The sequence below is a fragment of the Phoxinus phoxinus genome, assembly GCF_949152265.1.
Source record: "Phoxinus phoxinus genome assembly, chromosome: 10".
NCBI lineage: Eukaryota > Metazoa > Chordata > Actinopteri > Cypriniformes > Leuciscidae > Phoxinus > Phoxinus phoxinus.
The window spans coordinates 19,408,685-19,423,094 of NC_136885.1; the positions used below are offsets into that span (position 1 = coordinate 19,408,685).

The 14,410-nt window shown below is 39.1% G+C and overlaps 1 protein-coding gene across 1 annotated transcript; it reads right to left on the minus strand.

Annotated features, from left to right (window-relative positions):
* Nucleotides 1-796: 796 nt before the first annotated feature.
* On the minus strand, nt 797-6,034 carry osgin2 (oxidative stress induced growth inhibitor family member 2). The gene is given in 7 exon segments (XM_079625786.1): nt 797-2,216; nt 2,601-2,692; nt 2,925-3,116; nt 3,235-3,371; nt 3,545-3,637; nt 5,776-5,796; nt 5,799-6,034. Coding segments are annotated over 7 exon segments (1,929 nt in total). The 5' UTR covers nt 5,908-6,034; the 3' UTR covers nt 797-931.
* Between the last annotated feature and the right edge of the window lie 8,376 nt (nt 6,035-14,410).

A 14,410-nucleotide genomic window follows, 5' to 3' on the forward strand; every position in this document is an offset into this window, starting at 1 on the left:
GTACTGTGAAATACCTTATTGAGGAGTCAAAACCTATTGCAAATCTCTAAAACATCTTCTCACATTGGATTAATCTGAATTCTCTGATCAGAAAACCCTTATTTAACTATTTTACTTATAAAATACCGTAGGGACTGAGACACACCATGGCTACTATAAATTCAAATGTACTGTAGGTTTGGCACTTGTTAAAAGAGTCAAGTTGGTTTGGCTCTTGTCTGATAGAAAATATACACATAGTCCAGGTCTTACAATATGGCCTCCTAATTTCTTTTAGCAGTAATCCTTCTGAATACCAAACTTGTCCAGATCAACTTGTGGCTCTGTCGCTGTAGACTCCTCCTTGACTTATGCTGCATTCACACTGATTGCTGAGTCTCTGAGCCTTTGGTGTCTAATAGGAATTCCTACTCTGCCTCTATATCCAACTCAGGCTGATTCTCTTTGCTCTGCTCAACATTGTCACTTCTCAACAGCAACAGTCTGTTGGTTGTGACGCCAACTATGAATGATGTTCAGTTGCTTTGCCGCTACAAATCAGTGTCAGTGTGAACAGCCCTTTAGGCACTTCGATCATTAAATGAGAGATATGCAGTCTGTGATGTAATGTAAGAGCAGATTACTAAGTACAAATAACCAGGCAACTGACAGCAACAAGAGGTAAAGCGTACTCCATCTAGACTTTAAATGACACTGACATATTGGCACATTACTGTATTTCTGACCAGCAAAAAAAAAAACTTTTGTAAGAGTCCACATAAGACTCCATTCGGAAGAGAGTAGTTTCTCTTAGCTTCTGCTCATTTTTATAAATGTACTTTATTTTAGAAGTGGAAGGAAAGTTGAAGTTCCATTAGTATTCACTGCATACATACAAAGATAAGATTTATCCCAAGATGACTACTGTCATGAAACACCTTCTCTTGGAGCCTTAGACAAATCCTCTTCCTCCGCCCCCATTTCCTTCTCTTCCACGTCCTCCACACCCTCCTTCATCGGCGATCAATTTCCTGTTTTTCTTCATCCTCTGTTTCAGTCTCTTGAGCAAACAGCTAGCAATGCCAAGAGCGCCACCCTTCAAGAAGCGTACAAAGTTGTCACCAACAAGGGGTCCCATGGCAAAGAGCCCAGGCTCAGCATTGCACTCAAAGGTGTAAGGGTTTATGTCGACAGGATTCTGTCTGCAGGAGATTGGCCTACTGGGATCCAAGCCAAGGTACTGCCCTTGGTCCTTCAAGAAAAACAAGTTGGGATAGGTCCCGATCAGAACTAGCACCATCGAGACTTTAAAGATAAGGACACCATTGGATCCCTTCATCACACAGTGCATGTCGGGCTGGAAAGAGAGCACACAGTGCTCAGGGAAGCTGGTGTAGTCGGGAAACAAAGATGGACTAGGAGCTGTTGGATTGGCAACAGGGGATGCTGGGTAAATTTGGGAACACATCATGTGGTAGACCCTGTGATATTCAGGGTAAAGCGTCTTTGGCAACTGTTTAAAGATGAGACCTGGGTCATCAGTGCGCTTTCGGAATGCATGCAACACAGAGACCCTATGGTTCAGGGCACACAGCACTGCGTCCGCTGCGCTAAGCCCCGCCCCCACTACCAGCACAGGGTCAGAGGAAGAGCCCAGTTTGGCATGACAGCTGACAGCCACCCCAAGGTCATGCACACTGTGAAACACATAAGGGAGATCCTCCCCCTCTACTCCCAATCGAGCTGGAGAGTCAGATGCCCCTGTTGCTAAGACAACATTCTCTGCAAATAAGCTAAAAGGGACATGAGTTTCACCTTGGAACTGTTGGTACCCCCTGACCTCCCAGAGTCCCTGTGAAAGCCCTTGGGACACCCCAGTGGACTCTTTCATTCCTTCTTTGCCTCTTTTATCTTCATCTTCCTCCCCAATCTCTCCCCTTCTAATGCTATTCTCCATTCCAGTTTGTAACTCATTACTAAACCCATTTACCAATCCATTCTGACCGTTCTCTGTGCTGTTCTTATTGCAATAATCAAACCCATTTTTCACACCATTCAATTGACCATTTACAGCGTCCTTTTCATTCCCAATACTGTTTTCCTGACTGCGGTGAAGTTTTTGAACAGAGGTGACATAGGTATTGTCCACAAAGTTCTTCTGGAGACCCATGATCTTGACATAATTTTTGTAGTAGGAGGAGATCTCATCTGGAGTGGCTCGATCATTGGACACCACCCTGTGAGAAAATCACACAGATATACAAAGGAACCCATCAATCTCAGAACCTACTAAAACATTTACAAATTATTTACCAAATTAGACCATATTTCTGTTTGATAAGACCCGTAATATCGATATTCTTGAGAAATACTTATGCAGAGATGTCTAATCCTGCTCCTGGAGGCCCACCTTCCTGCAGAGCTTAGCTTCAACCTGTTCCAACACACCTGCCTGGAAATTTCTAGTAATAGAAAGACCTTGACAAGCTGGTTCAGATGTGTTTAATTAGGGTTGTAACTAAACTTTGCCGTAAGGTGGTTCTCCTGGAGTTAGACTTGACATCCCTGTACTAATGGAAGCTGCCTTAATCATGTATGCAGTTCTCCTCCATAGTGCATACTTCCGTTTGCCCGGAGTCAAATCTCTGTAGTTGACTCCTGGTAACTCCATCCATATACCAAGACTAATGGTCAGCATCGAACCTTCCATTGCCTAGGAGACCAGAAGGACAAAGTTTGTCAATGAAGGACATAGACAACAATATCTATCCAGGTTTTCTTCACATTATGTAAGTTGTATTGGATTACTAGCATGGCAAAACTCAGAAAATTCTCAAAGCTAACCTAACAGTTAGGGAAGGTATTTTTTCAATTCATATTTTTTTTCAGCTCAGGAAGATGTAAGTGAAAAGTATAAACCCTACTATTACAAAAGGATAACTCACGTGCCATGCACCGCCAGGTGTAGCTTTGCCCAAGACCAGATGAGGAATGTGATGTTTCTTTTCCAGCCTCCACTGCAGTACAGAGGGGAACTCAAAGCCCAAATCTGCATTTGGATGGAGGAGTGTGTCTAAGAGCACTGCCACAGGGTTTCCTGAACGCCCCTCTAAACCCTCGCAAAGATACTCCAAATCCTACAAGAAGACACACCGGGCAATAGGTTTATTGCACAGTTGACTGTAACATTTTTGATTGTTTACATTGTTCACAATTTTCTAAGTTAAACTCCACAACCTGTTTCCATTTTTTTACCTGTTCAGTGATGGGAAGATGCTTGGCTTCCTGTAGTTTACGAAAGAGGATGGGGCTTGGGTGCACAGCCATGGGATCTAAATAAGGAGTATATCCATTCAGAAGGTATGACAAGCATATGCCGGAAGGGCCATTACCTGTGAAGAGGAGACGGGAGAGAAGGTAACTATGGAATCTTATATTTTTGTGCATCTTTTTAAATATTTATTTTCATCCATACTAACTAAGAGCCATCACTATCGGTTGATGCTGTAAACACCCGTCTTTCATTATTGATGGATCTGATAATGTTTGCTCCTTGATGACTCACCAATGATGACTACAGGCACAGTTCGAGTACAGTCCCTCGGCACGGAACTTTCTTCCAGCAGAGGCATAGTGGTAGCCAGAATTAGAGCTGGCACTGATAAACACACACAAAAAAAACATATGTCTATCAATATCAAATGAATCCTGGCTGCAACATCTTAGCATGTTACAGTAATGCCATATATGTGGATATTTGCTTAAACAGCCTTTGTATAGAAACCATTCCACTTTAAAATATTATCTTGTGATGTTGTGATGTTTGCATATTATTACTCGCACTGAATATTTGAAATTGATTAATGCACCACAAATACATGGTAACTAACTTGTGATAGCCTGTAAATTCTATTCTAAATCTTTTATCCTGTCTATTGTTGTTTTTGTTTTAAGCTTTAGAATGATTGCTGATCTAATTTTAAAGTGTACACAAGTCTAGTTTGATGTGTTGCATATTTACTTGGATATGCAAGCTATTTATTTTCCACATGAGAGCTTAAAATGTATGAAAGTTGTTTAACCATAGAACCAAATTTACAGCAATGTCTCCCCTCTTGTCATATCTTATATATGCAAAAGGTTCTAATAACAAAAATGTCACCAACACGCAAAGATGACCTTGCTCAAACACTCTACACTGCTGAGCTAATGCTAGCATTAGCACTGCCACTGCTTCCTGACAAAAGCAAATCATAATCAGTTTTACGGAGTGAGGTAGTGTTATCTGAACACACTCATTGTCTCGACCTGACGGGTGTAAATCCCCCCTGATTACACCTCAGTTTGGCATGTAATCCATGCTGCCCACGTTTATGTTTTTCAAAAAAGTGGGCTTGGCATGCTGACAGTCGGCACATCGCAGCCACCCGTCACAACCTGTTTTTCTTTGACCCTGGTTGTTTACTCTTTTCAGAGAGAGTGCGTGGGATTCCAGGCATAACCGGGTGTGAGAATGGCGGGACGGGTGTGTAAGGGGCGGAGGGAAGCATATTTGGCAGGGTTTGGAACTGGCATTTCCACCCCACTGCCCCATTTAACAGTCTCCTGACCACATTCACAAGGGGTACTCACATGGGGTGACCAGCCCCTTGTTTTTTCACACTCATTTGTCTCTGTTTTCAAAAAAGATTCAATCCTCATAACATGTATTGCACTGCTCTCTCTAGAATCATTGATTCTGACAGGTCAATCAAAGAATTCAGATGTCAAATATTTCTGAATAATGAGTGCTGTCCAGGGAAAAACACCATATTGACTGCTCATCCAGAAAACCAAATGTTTACTACAGCTGTGCTCATGTTCTGATCTTTTGGAGTTTATATATATATATATTTATTTTATTATTATTATTTTTTTTTTTTAAGTTATAAATCCCTTAGCCTATATATTTTAAAAAGTCAGTGCCAAGCCAATACCAATGTTTTGTGAACAAACAGTTATGTTTTCATTGACATTCAACATTCGAATCTCCATATTCAAGATGTTTAAATTCTTAAGACTTGGTATCATATGATGGGAAACCAAAACATCAGACATGGCAGAACTCACTATACTTAATAAGTATCTTATAACTGAAAGTACATTAAAAGTGTGAAGAAAGTTGTACAGTGTCATGTCTGTGTGTGCCATCTAGACAGGCTATCAGTGAGTTTAAAGCTTAGACTGAAATCTGGATTGTGTGCGAGTATTGTATACATGCACGCACGTGTCTGTGAAAGCACGTGTGTATGCTGTTGTGTATAAGTTTATATGCACCTAAAAGAATGCACACTGGAAAGACTGGCAAATTATGCAATAAAACAATTTCATTTACAACACTCATTTCGGATATTAACTAATAGCCTAGAGGGAGGGACAATGTTTACATGTTACTTTTTCTGAATAAGTAGGCTACATTATAAATAACGTTCCTGTTAAAAAAGTAAAGCTTCTGTTTTTGTCTTCATGACCTATCTATCTAGTAGCCTACCAAACACCCTTCCTTTAGAGCACGTAACGACAGAGGAATGGGAGTTGTTTTAATCTTTCGTTGTAGAAAAACTCAATTTCAGCTAGAGATAAAATAAAACACTGACTGTAACTAAGCAGCGGGTCTACGACTAAAATGCGTGTCAAAACATCAGAAGCGAATATGATGTTTGATGTTTTTCTGCATAATTTAGGTCACATTTCAGATCGCAGACTAGCCTACTGTTCGGAATGGTAATAAAGACGTTTCTATAGTGATTTTCTTACCTCTAAGCGAACAATCTTCAGAATCTTTGTTTTTTTGGATTCGCGTATCTCTAGAAGGCTCGGGATGCTGCACGCGGTATAAATAGTCTGTATCCCTAGTGGGAGGTTCCCAGCCGAGTCACCGGATGACATGGACGAATGATTTTCTAAAGATGCTGCTGCTGCTGCTGCTGTTTTCTTGGAAAAGCGCCTGATCACTAAGATGATGATAGTGAACAATATTTAAAAAAGACATAGCACGTCGCTGAAGTCCGTTACTCCAGAGTAGCAGCACGGAAAAGCTGCCAGGCGTCAGTCTCCATCAGCATCATTCATCTGCTCCTCGCCGCACCGGCAGGCATGTAGAGCGAGCCCAGATACGCGGAGTCTGCCTCACGCACATGGCATCAGTGAATTAAGGAGGCTACTTTTCCCCGTTAAACGGGAGGAATCTCAATCGATCATTACTCGATGCGCGCGTCATGTTTGCAAAAACGTAACATTGCCCATGTTTAAAAGAAAAAAAGTGTTTCTTTAGCAAAAATGCCAATTATATATTTTTCCTTTTATTCAATATCCTTTTTGCGTTTTTATCTCAGTAAATGTGTGAGTATTGGTGGGTTTTTAATAATAAAACGACATTATTTTAATAAAAGGATAGAATGTATCAACATCCGTCATTGCGTGGTTTAGTGTCCTCGTTAGAGCACTTGTTAGATTGGGTCGAACATTCAATCGTCATGACTCTCATAACAAAGCTGGTTATTAATTTAGGTCAGCTAGGAAATGTGCGTTACTGCTTCGATGAAACTATCTCGGTGAACAGGACAGTCCGGATCGTCAGAGGCGACCACTGCAGAACACGTCACTGGTGCTGACACACTGATGGCAACATGTTGGCCTAAAGCAGTGCTTCTCAATTATTTTCTGTTACGCCCCCCCCAGGAAGAAGTAAACATTTCGCGCCCCCCAACTCTCCGGCGCGACTGTAAATAGTATAATTTGTCTATAAAATTGTTATAAGTACACCTCTGCATAACATTGTATCCTTATTAACATTAAAGAAAACAAAAAAGAAAAAAGAAAGAAATATAGATCAACTTAAAACAAAGAATAACTTTATTAACATTGTTTTTTAGTCTGTAACAAAGAAAGGCTTAAAGTGCATCAATTTGCCAGAAATTAAAATATATAATCAATAAATAAATTTAAAAAAATCAAATTGATCAGCAACATTAACTCTCAAACACTTTGAAGGTTTACTGAAGTAGCATTCACAAAGCGAGACGATTGTTGGCAATATTCGGCACGTTTTCGCTGAAAAAACTCAAGTGGCTTATCAGCGTGATTGGGGTGTAATGTCTTTAAGTGACGCCTTAATTTATTTGGCTTCATGCTGTCCGCTGCCAATATTTTTAGACACAGTAAACATACTGGTCTTTCTTCGTCTCCCACCGTAGTCACGGTGAAGCCAAGCGCAACATACGCTTCGTCATATTTCCTCGTCTTAGCTTTCGGGAGACTTACGTTTGTCTCGTTATCTCCGTCTCTCTCCGCCTTACTTTTCATCCCTGTTAAATATTTTTCCATGTTGTTTGTTATCTACACTTCATATCTCCTGCTCTGTACTCTTGTTCGGTGCAAAAAATAACCACTTCCTGAAAAAGCATGTACAGCATCGGGGTCTCGCGCGCCCCCCCTGGCATCGCTCCGAGCCCCCCTAGGGGGTCCCGCCCCACTATTTGAGAAGCACTGGCCTAAAGTAAAAAAATAAATAAAAAATGTTGGCCTAAAGTGTTTCCTAAACTAATTTACATTAGCCTATGATGTTATACCTCACCTCGCAGCCCTAATCAGTAGGGCTTAACCCTTTCGGGAACACCAACTAAAACGGTGTTCCTCATTATACTCATATTAGACTGCTTATAATATCATGAGTCAATAGTATGACAGAACATTATGGTGAAAAACAGACTCAAAGTATATTCTCACTAAGCGTAGGCTATTCTTCTACGAGTGTCATGGACTGTAAAAATGACATGACTTATTTTGTTGTCTTTTTTTATAAAGGGAACTAGGAAAAATATTTTAGTCATCTGTTAGTTATTTTCATTTATTAGTCCGCTTATTTCCGTATGTTTTAACAGACAGGACATAGCCTTTCATTGATATAGGCAACTATTTTGTTTTTTTATTAATATTTGTAATTAATTTATATATAGGCCTATATTTATTTATAGTAGCCTAGCCTATATTGCATAACTTACATGCACTGTTATTGATACAGTTTCCACACAGTTCACCGCAATATATTAGAAAAATACTCTGTAAATATATGAGTAGCATACAAGTAAAATAATCGGTTGATGGACATGCACTTGTTAATGCTGATGCTGAGGAATTACATGTTGCAACATCTGTTACTACCTCCAACTGTATCACTGAGAAACGTCCTGCTGGAGTCGTCCTTGCGATGGAGGTTCGGGATAGTTCTTCCAATGTTTCATCATCGGACACGCGCTCGCATTGATATGGTAAAATCGACGTCGTTACTGTGTTTAGTTTACGGTGTAGAAAGCCTCAGGACACGCAGCGCTGACGTTGGCAATGGGAGTTTTTGTTTTCGATGCATGCTGAGGTACACGGTAGCTAAAGTTAACTAATCACAACAGACTGAGCTGTCTGGTCAATCAAAGCAGAGTAGCTCGTGGAAAGGAGGGATTTAGAGAGATTCATCTGACGAGTCGTTTGAGAATCATTGAAAATCTAATGATGTGCAAATGTAGCCTATATTATGAGAAAATTAACAGTTTATTGACCTTTTGGCCTTTTTCGGCAGCATTTGATCCAGTAATACTAACATGTTCTCTTCTATTCTATAGAATTTAAAATATAGGCCTATATATAGGCCTATATATAAATAATATATAGCCTAGCTAGGCTTTATATATATATTCTTTTACATGTGCATGCGTTGAACTGAGAGAGGTCATAGCACTATTGTTGTCCTACTGTTAGTTTGACTGCTTCTATTGTTCTCATTTGTAAGTCGCTTTGGATAAAACAAACGTCTGCTAAATGAATAAATGTAAACCTGTTGAGACTCCAAAACAACATTAGGAAACTTTAAAATAGCATAATAGGGGCCCTTTAACATGCATTTTCGTTCTCCACTGTTTACCTTCACTTGAAACATAACTGACTTCATGTGAATACCAAGACCTGGTTTTTGACATTATTTTGTGTGTATTTGACTGTTTAAGTGCAATAAGCAGCGAAAAAGAACTCAATTTAGTACTGAGGCATGCAAGCACTTTGGGTGAGCACAACATCTACGGAATGAGTAAAATTGTGCGCAATCCCACATCGAAATTCAAGCCCTGCAACACCAACAACATTCATCAATATTAATGAAACGAGTAAGTGAGGGGAGGCGGGTTTGTGTGACAACACAAATCTCGCTTTTGGAGAGATGAAAGAGAGCGAGAAAGCGCAGGCGTGTAATGTGTATATGCGGAAAATTAGTATTGGAAGCGTTTCAGATATTGCAGTATTGAAGAATCTATATTTTTGACAACATTGCACTTAGTTTATTATTTCTGATGCCTTTTTGTTTTAAACTATAATATATAGAATTCAACCAACCAAATTTGGCGGGTTGGCTGGTGTTAATGTCATGCCATGAGAGCATATTGTTTTAGTAATGCTTAGTAATAGTAATAAATAGGCTATATATAATATTTTATTTCAGTTAACATTAACTCGTTAAATAAGTATAGAGAAAATGTTTTTTTTTATGGTTTTAGCTTTAATCAACTATAAAAACCCTGCCTGGAACCTGTATACTGCATGATGTACTAAACATCAATCTGTATAGAAGAACATGACCTTCTCACACTTTTCAATCAACTTCAAACATGCAATCAGCTTTTACATGGTCTACACTTATACACTTTCACTTAAAAAAAGTAGCTGTTGACTGTAATTGAGCAACTGGTACCTAGATGTTGATTTGTGATTGATTGTGTAGTCATCAAGCCGATCCCATGCAGTGCCACAATAGTCTCAGACAATAAACACTAATTATGTTTAGACTGTTGTGGCACTGCATGGGATCTGCCAGAGTGATAGTGTTATACTGATGACTAACTGAACTCAAGGGACATTTTGCTGTTGCCTCAGGTATGTAAATTTGACTGTAGACATCCAGCGAATAGGTTGTGTATATCCTTATAAAAAATATATAGGCCTATTATTGTACAGCTTCCATATCACAAAAAAAGAGTAGTTCTTCTGCACTATGTAAAATAACAGCTATAGTTGCCTTTTCAATTATGCATTGTTTTCTTACATGTTTGTGAATGTATTTGTGAATTGAACTTATAAATTATACGTCTAAGGTGGTAGACATATATTGTACATGGACAGGTAGACTAGACAACACGTTCTTAAAAAGATTTTTGTTTTAATAGTGGGTTCGCATGTGTTATGTCATTCTGATACCGCACCAGAAATAGCATTTAACAAGCTAATTTAGCTTAAGTTTGATATGAGTCACAAATGAATAAAATGCATTCAGTCTATACATTTTGACAGACATTCAAATTTAAACAAAGTGACTATATTTTCATCCCTTTTGAATGATAAGTTATCACTTTGATGATCTCTTGCCTGGACGCACTGTCCCTTCTGCCCAGTCCGTGCGCGCGAGCGAGCACACAGTCCACATACCGCTCCCAAAAGACCTGCGCCAGCTCCATGAACATGCCTTGATGTTTGGGTTGATTAAACTCGCTCAAGTATGTCATGAAGTCCCAGAGACCAGAAACCGTATCGGCAACGGGTAATTTACGCGCTTGTATTACCGCTAGTGACGACGTGTCCCAGCATTCACGGTTTATCTCGCCCAGGTGACCGGGAGTCTTGCCGCCTCCTGCCCTCTCGGTATTCAGCATCTCGAGATTGGGTATGGAGACCGATGATGCTGCGGTGGCGAGCATCAGCAGACACACTGACAGAAGGCGCCACCACTGGCCGTCAAGGAATCCAATTAATCGTTCCATTGGAACCTATGGAATCAACAGTGAACTTTTAGGACTTGAAAACTGTTGCGGTTTATGCCGCGTAAAACAAAACCTCTTGGAAAAGCAACACAAGTCCTATTTTTCCGACCACAGCAAGTGAAATAGCTGCATGTAAAACATTACTCAAGATAATTTACTTACACTGTTGAGTCGTTTCTTTTCTGCGATTGTTCTACACATGGGCGTCAGTTTGGTTTGAAATGTGCTGGGGACAGAGACGCATTCGGAAGTGCATTTTCAGAAGTGCTGGGTACAATGACGCATTCATTTTTTTTCTCTTTAGCGCAGGTCATGTTTTGAAAGACGACGTCATGTAGCTTACTAATGTAAGCTCTGCAAGCTACTATGCAGTGGTGGCGTTTCACAAAAACCTAGAGTAGCCTATGGCATTCCGTCTGGCAGAGGCGCCGCAATAGGGCAGACAATTGGCTGGGGCCACGCATTTTAAGGGGGCCCCAGAGGGTTGATCATTTAAACAATCAGAAATATTAATATAAAGATGCAGCAACATCAGTGGGGCCCCTCGCTACGCTCGTTATGCTTTTACCTTTTTCAAACTGGTGCAGCGCTTACTCGCGGTTAAGGCAAAAATGCATGATTTGATTTGTTAAACATGAAAATGACTTATCCATCTGGCATGGCAGCTCGCTCTAACTTTAACCTAGATAAATGTTCGCTATTAAATGGATATTAGGTGCATATTCAAAGTGTGTGTGCGGAGACGTGGAGCGCGCACTGCGGCAGGCGTCGGCGCGAACACTTGCATTTTCCTATCAACAGTGGAAACAACATTAAATACTCGATCTTTTCTGGTCATACAGAAAGGAATAATGCATCTGTCGCAAGTAGCCTACTTTTATTTGGGTAAACTTACAATAACAAGAAAACGTTGTGCTTTTGTTAAATAAAATAAAACAAACAGGGCGCGCTATAATTATCTCCATGGCGTGAACTGGAGCGCGTCTCAATAATGAACTGAAATACAGTGTATAGCCTCAAAAACATTATGAATATTTTTATATAAAGCTCGAAATGTTCACTTTTAAACGAAAAAATTTGAATCGAAAGCAAATACCGGCTGATTAGGCTGTAATCCATATGAAAGGTGCATTTCTCTCTAAAGGCGCATCCACTTTACGGAGATATGTTTGGAGCCGACACTGATTTAGAAATATATATTTTTATTAATAAACAATAAAAATGCCTCATTATTTTTTCAGACATGTTATCATTGGTCTGCTTTTGCCCATGCTTTGCGGCAAGATTTATGCATGTGGAATAGGAATAGGCTATATTCCTCCATGCACTCAGTATTTAAGCAGAAATTAATATAAACGTGAGAAAAAAATAAAACGAGCTCCACAGAACATAAAATATTTTATTTTATTTTTCGTGTTCGCATTTATGAGGAAAAAACGATGTTACGGACGTGACAGTTCTCGGTTACGGACGCGACCGCTCTGAAATCGTCAAACGTCTGCTTTAAAACATTCACAGACCTCAAATCAGAAAGCACAAAGCCTTTCTTTAAAGTGAATTTCGTTTTGTATTAATTGTATCTTAATTTTAATCAATGTTTCATCAACCAATTGGCTGGATTTAATAAATAATAAGTAAAGCAGATAATAGATATCTATCACGACGACACGGAGGCGCCGGCGCGTGAAGTGGAGCTCGTCTCATAAATGAACCGAAACTCAGCACAGCCTATGCCTCACAGACCTGAGAAATATATATATTATCTACAGAACGCTTTAAATCATACTTTTAAACAGAAGAACCATTCAAAACGAAAGAAAATTATGTAATCCGTATGAAATGTGCATTTCTCTCCGGCGCGTTCACTAGCATCGTCAACTTCATCTTTGCAGCGAGACAGAAAACACTTGTTTATTAGGCTAATAAATGTCTCCTTGCTATATTTGACATATTCAGATTACTTTTGCCAGTTCTTTGTGACAGCTTTTAGGTGATTTATTGGCAGCGCCACCCTTATGTTACATGAACGGGTCACCACTGCATCATTTTTTTTTTTTTTTTTTTTATCCCCCAAAAAATCGTGATACGAACTGAATCGTGGGTCAAACATTGTGATACGAATCGAATCGTGGCTTTGGTGTATCGTTACAGCCCTACTAGCAACCCTAAAAAGTGGTGGGTACAAAATGACTCATGACGAAATCTGGTGGGTACGCGTCCCCACCGTCCCCCCCGAAATCGACGCCTATGGTTCTACAGACACGTCAGCTGTCATACCATTGAGGCGAATAATTGGCTTGGACAGAGTGTTTAACGACTTCTGAAGACCTATAAAGCTCTGCGCGCCCACGTTTCCAAACGTCATTCTGTTGACCAGAGCCCATTCCACGTACACTAAAAACCTCTTGACGTGAAGAACATAATTAAATTACAATCAAAGACTTAGAGCTCATGATTAACCTACTATTCTTTTTTCTTTTCTTTTTTTGTAGGGTGAATAAAGTGGGCCTCTTTTTGTTAAACGTGTAAAGATACCTATATGTTTTTCCTTTTTTTATTAGACTGCTTTTGTTAACTTTAAGGTCTATATATCAATTATATGAATACAGTTTATATAATGTGTTATTTGCAAGGTAGGCTATATACAATTAAACATTTTAATGAGCATGCACTCCAGACACATTTAAATTGGGTCATCCCTGATTTATCAAAAATGATCCTGTATCTTAATTAAAACACATGATTTATGAATATGTTTTCAAACACATTTCCAAAGCACATTGGCTATGAGTAAAAATCATCAGTTCACTCAATGCATGTGTAAAATTTAAAACAACATGTTGTGTTGACATTAAATTTGATAAAATCTGCATATCAAAATAGTCTTCAGACTATTACATAAATAGGCCAACAAAAATTGAATAAAAGGAACATTTAAATTGCCAACCATATTGCAACCATATTTTCTCTCTGTTTTTCTAAACACTTTAAATTTACTTAAATTGTGTAAATACTAACCAAACCATTATATTCTTCATCTACATCTTGCTCATCTTATCTTTTCTTCACTCCTCAGATTGAACTTATTCAATTATATTTAACTTATAACTTATATTTTCTGCTCTTTCTTTCCTTTCTTCCATCTCTGACTTGAATAATGGCACACTCAATTCTGTTTTCTAAAAAGTATATGTCAAAATAGCAGTGAAGGTCAATTTATTTAATACATTTGAGTATAATGAAGATTAAAGGTCGCCCACTTCACCTGAATCCCCCTTGCCCAGTTTATCTTACACATTTAACCAAAGTGGGCCAACAATATTGAAACACCTTTTTAAAAAAGCGTTGTAGTTTTAATAATAATAGCCTAATATTATCTCTCAAAGGGGACTTGCTCATAATTACCTGCCTCATGCCAGTTTTGTTGTCTGACACAGCGCATTACAGGTTTTCTGGTGTCTTGTGAAATAAATAATCAAGTAGCCTATTTTTTAAACAAATTATAAGAAAAGCTGAGCGGGGAAACTTATTTAGTTGCCAATACCAACACGAGAAAAAATTGCTCCAAAATTCAGAAATCTTTGTAAGATATC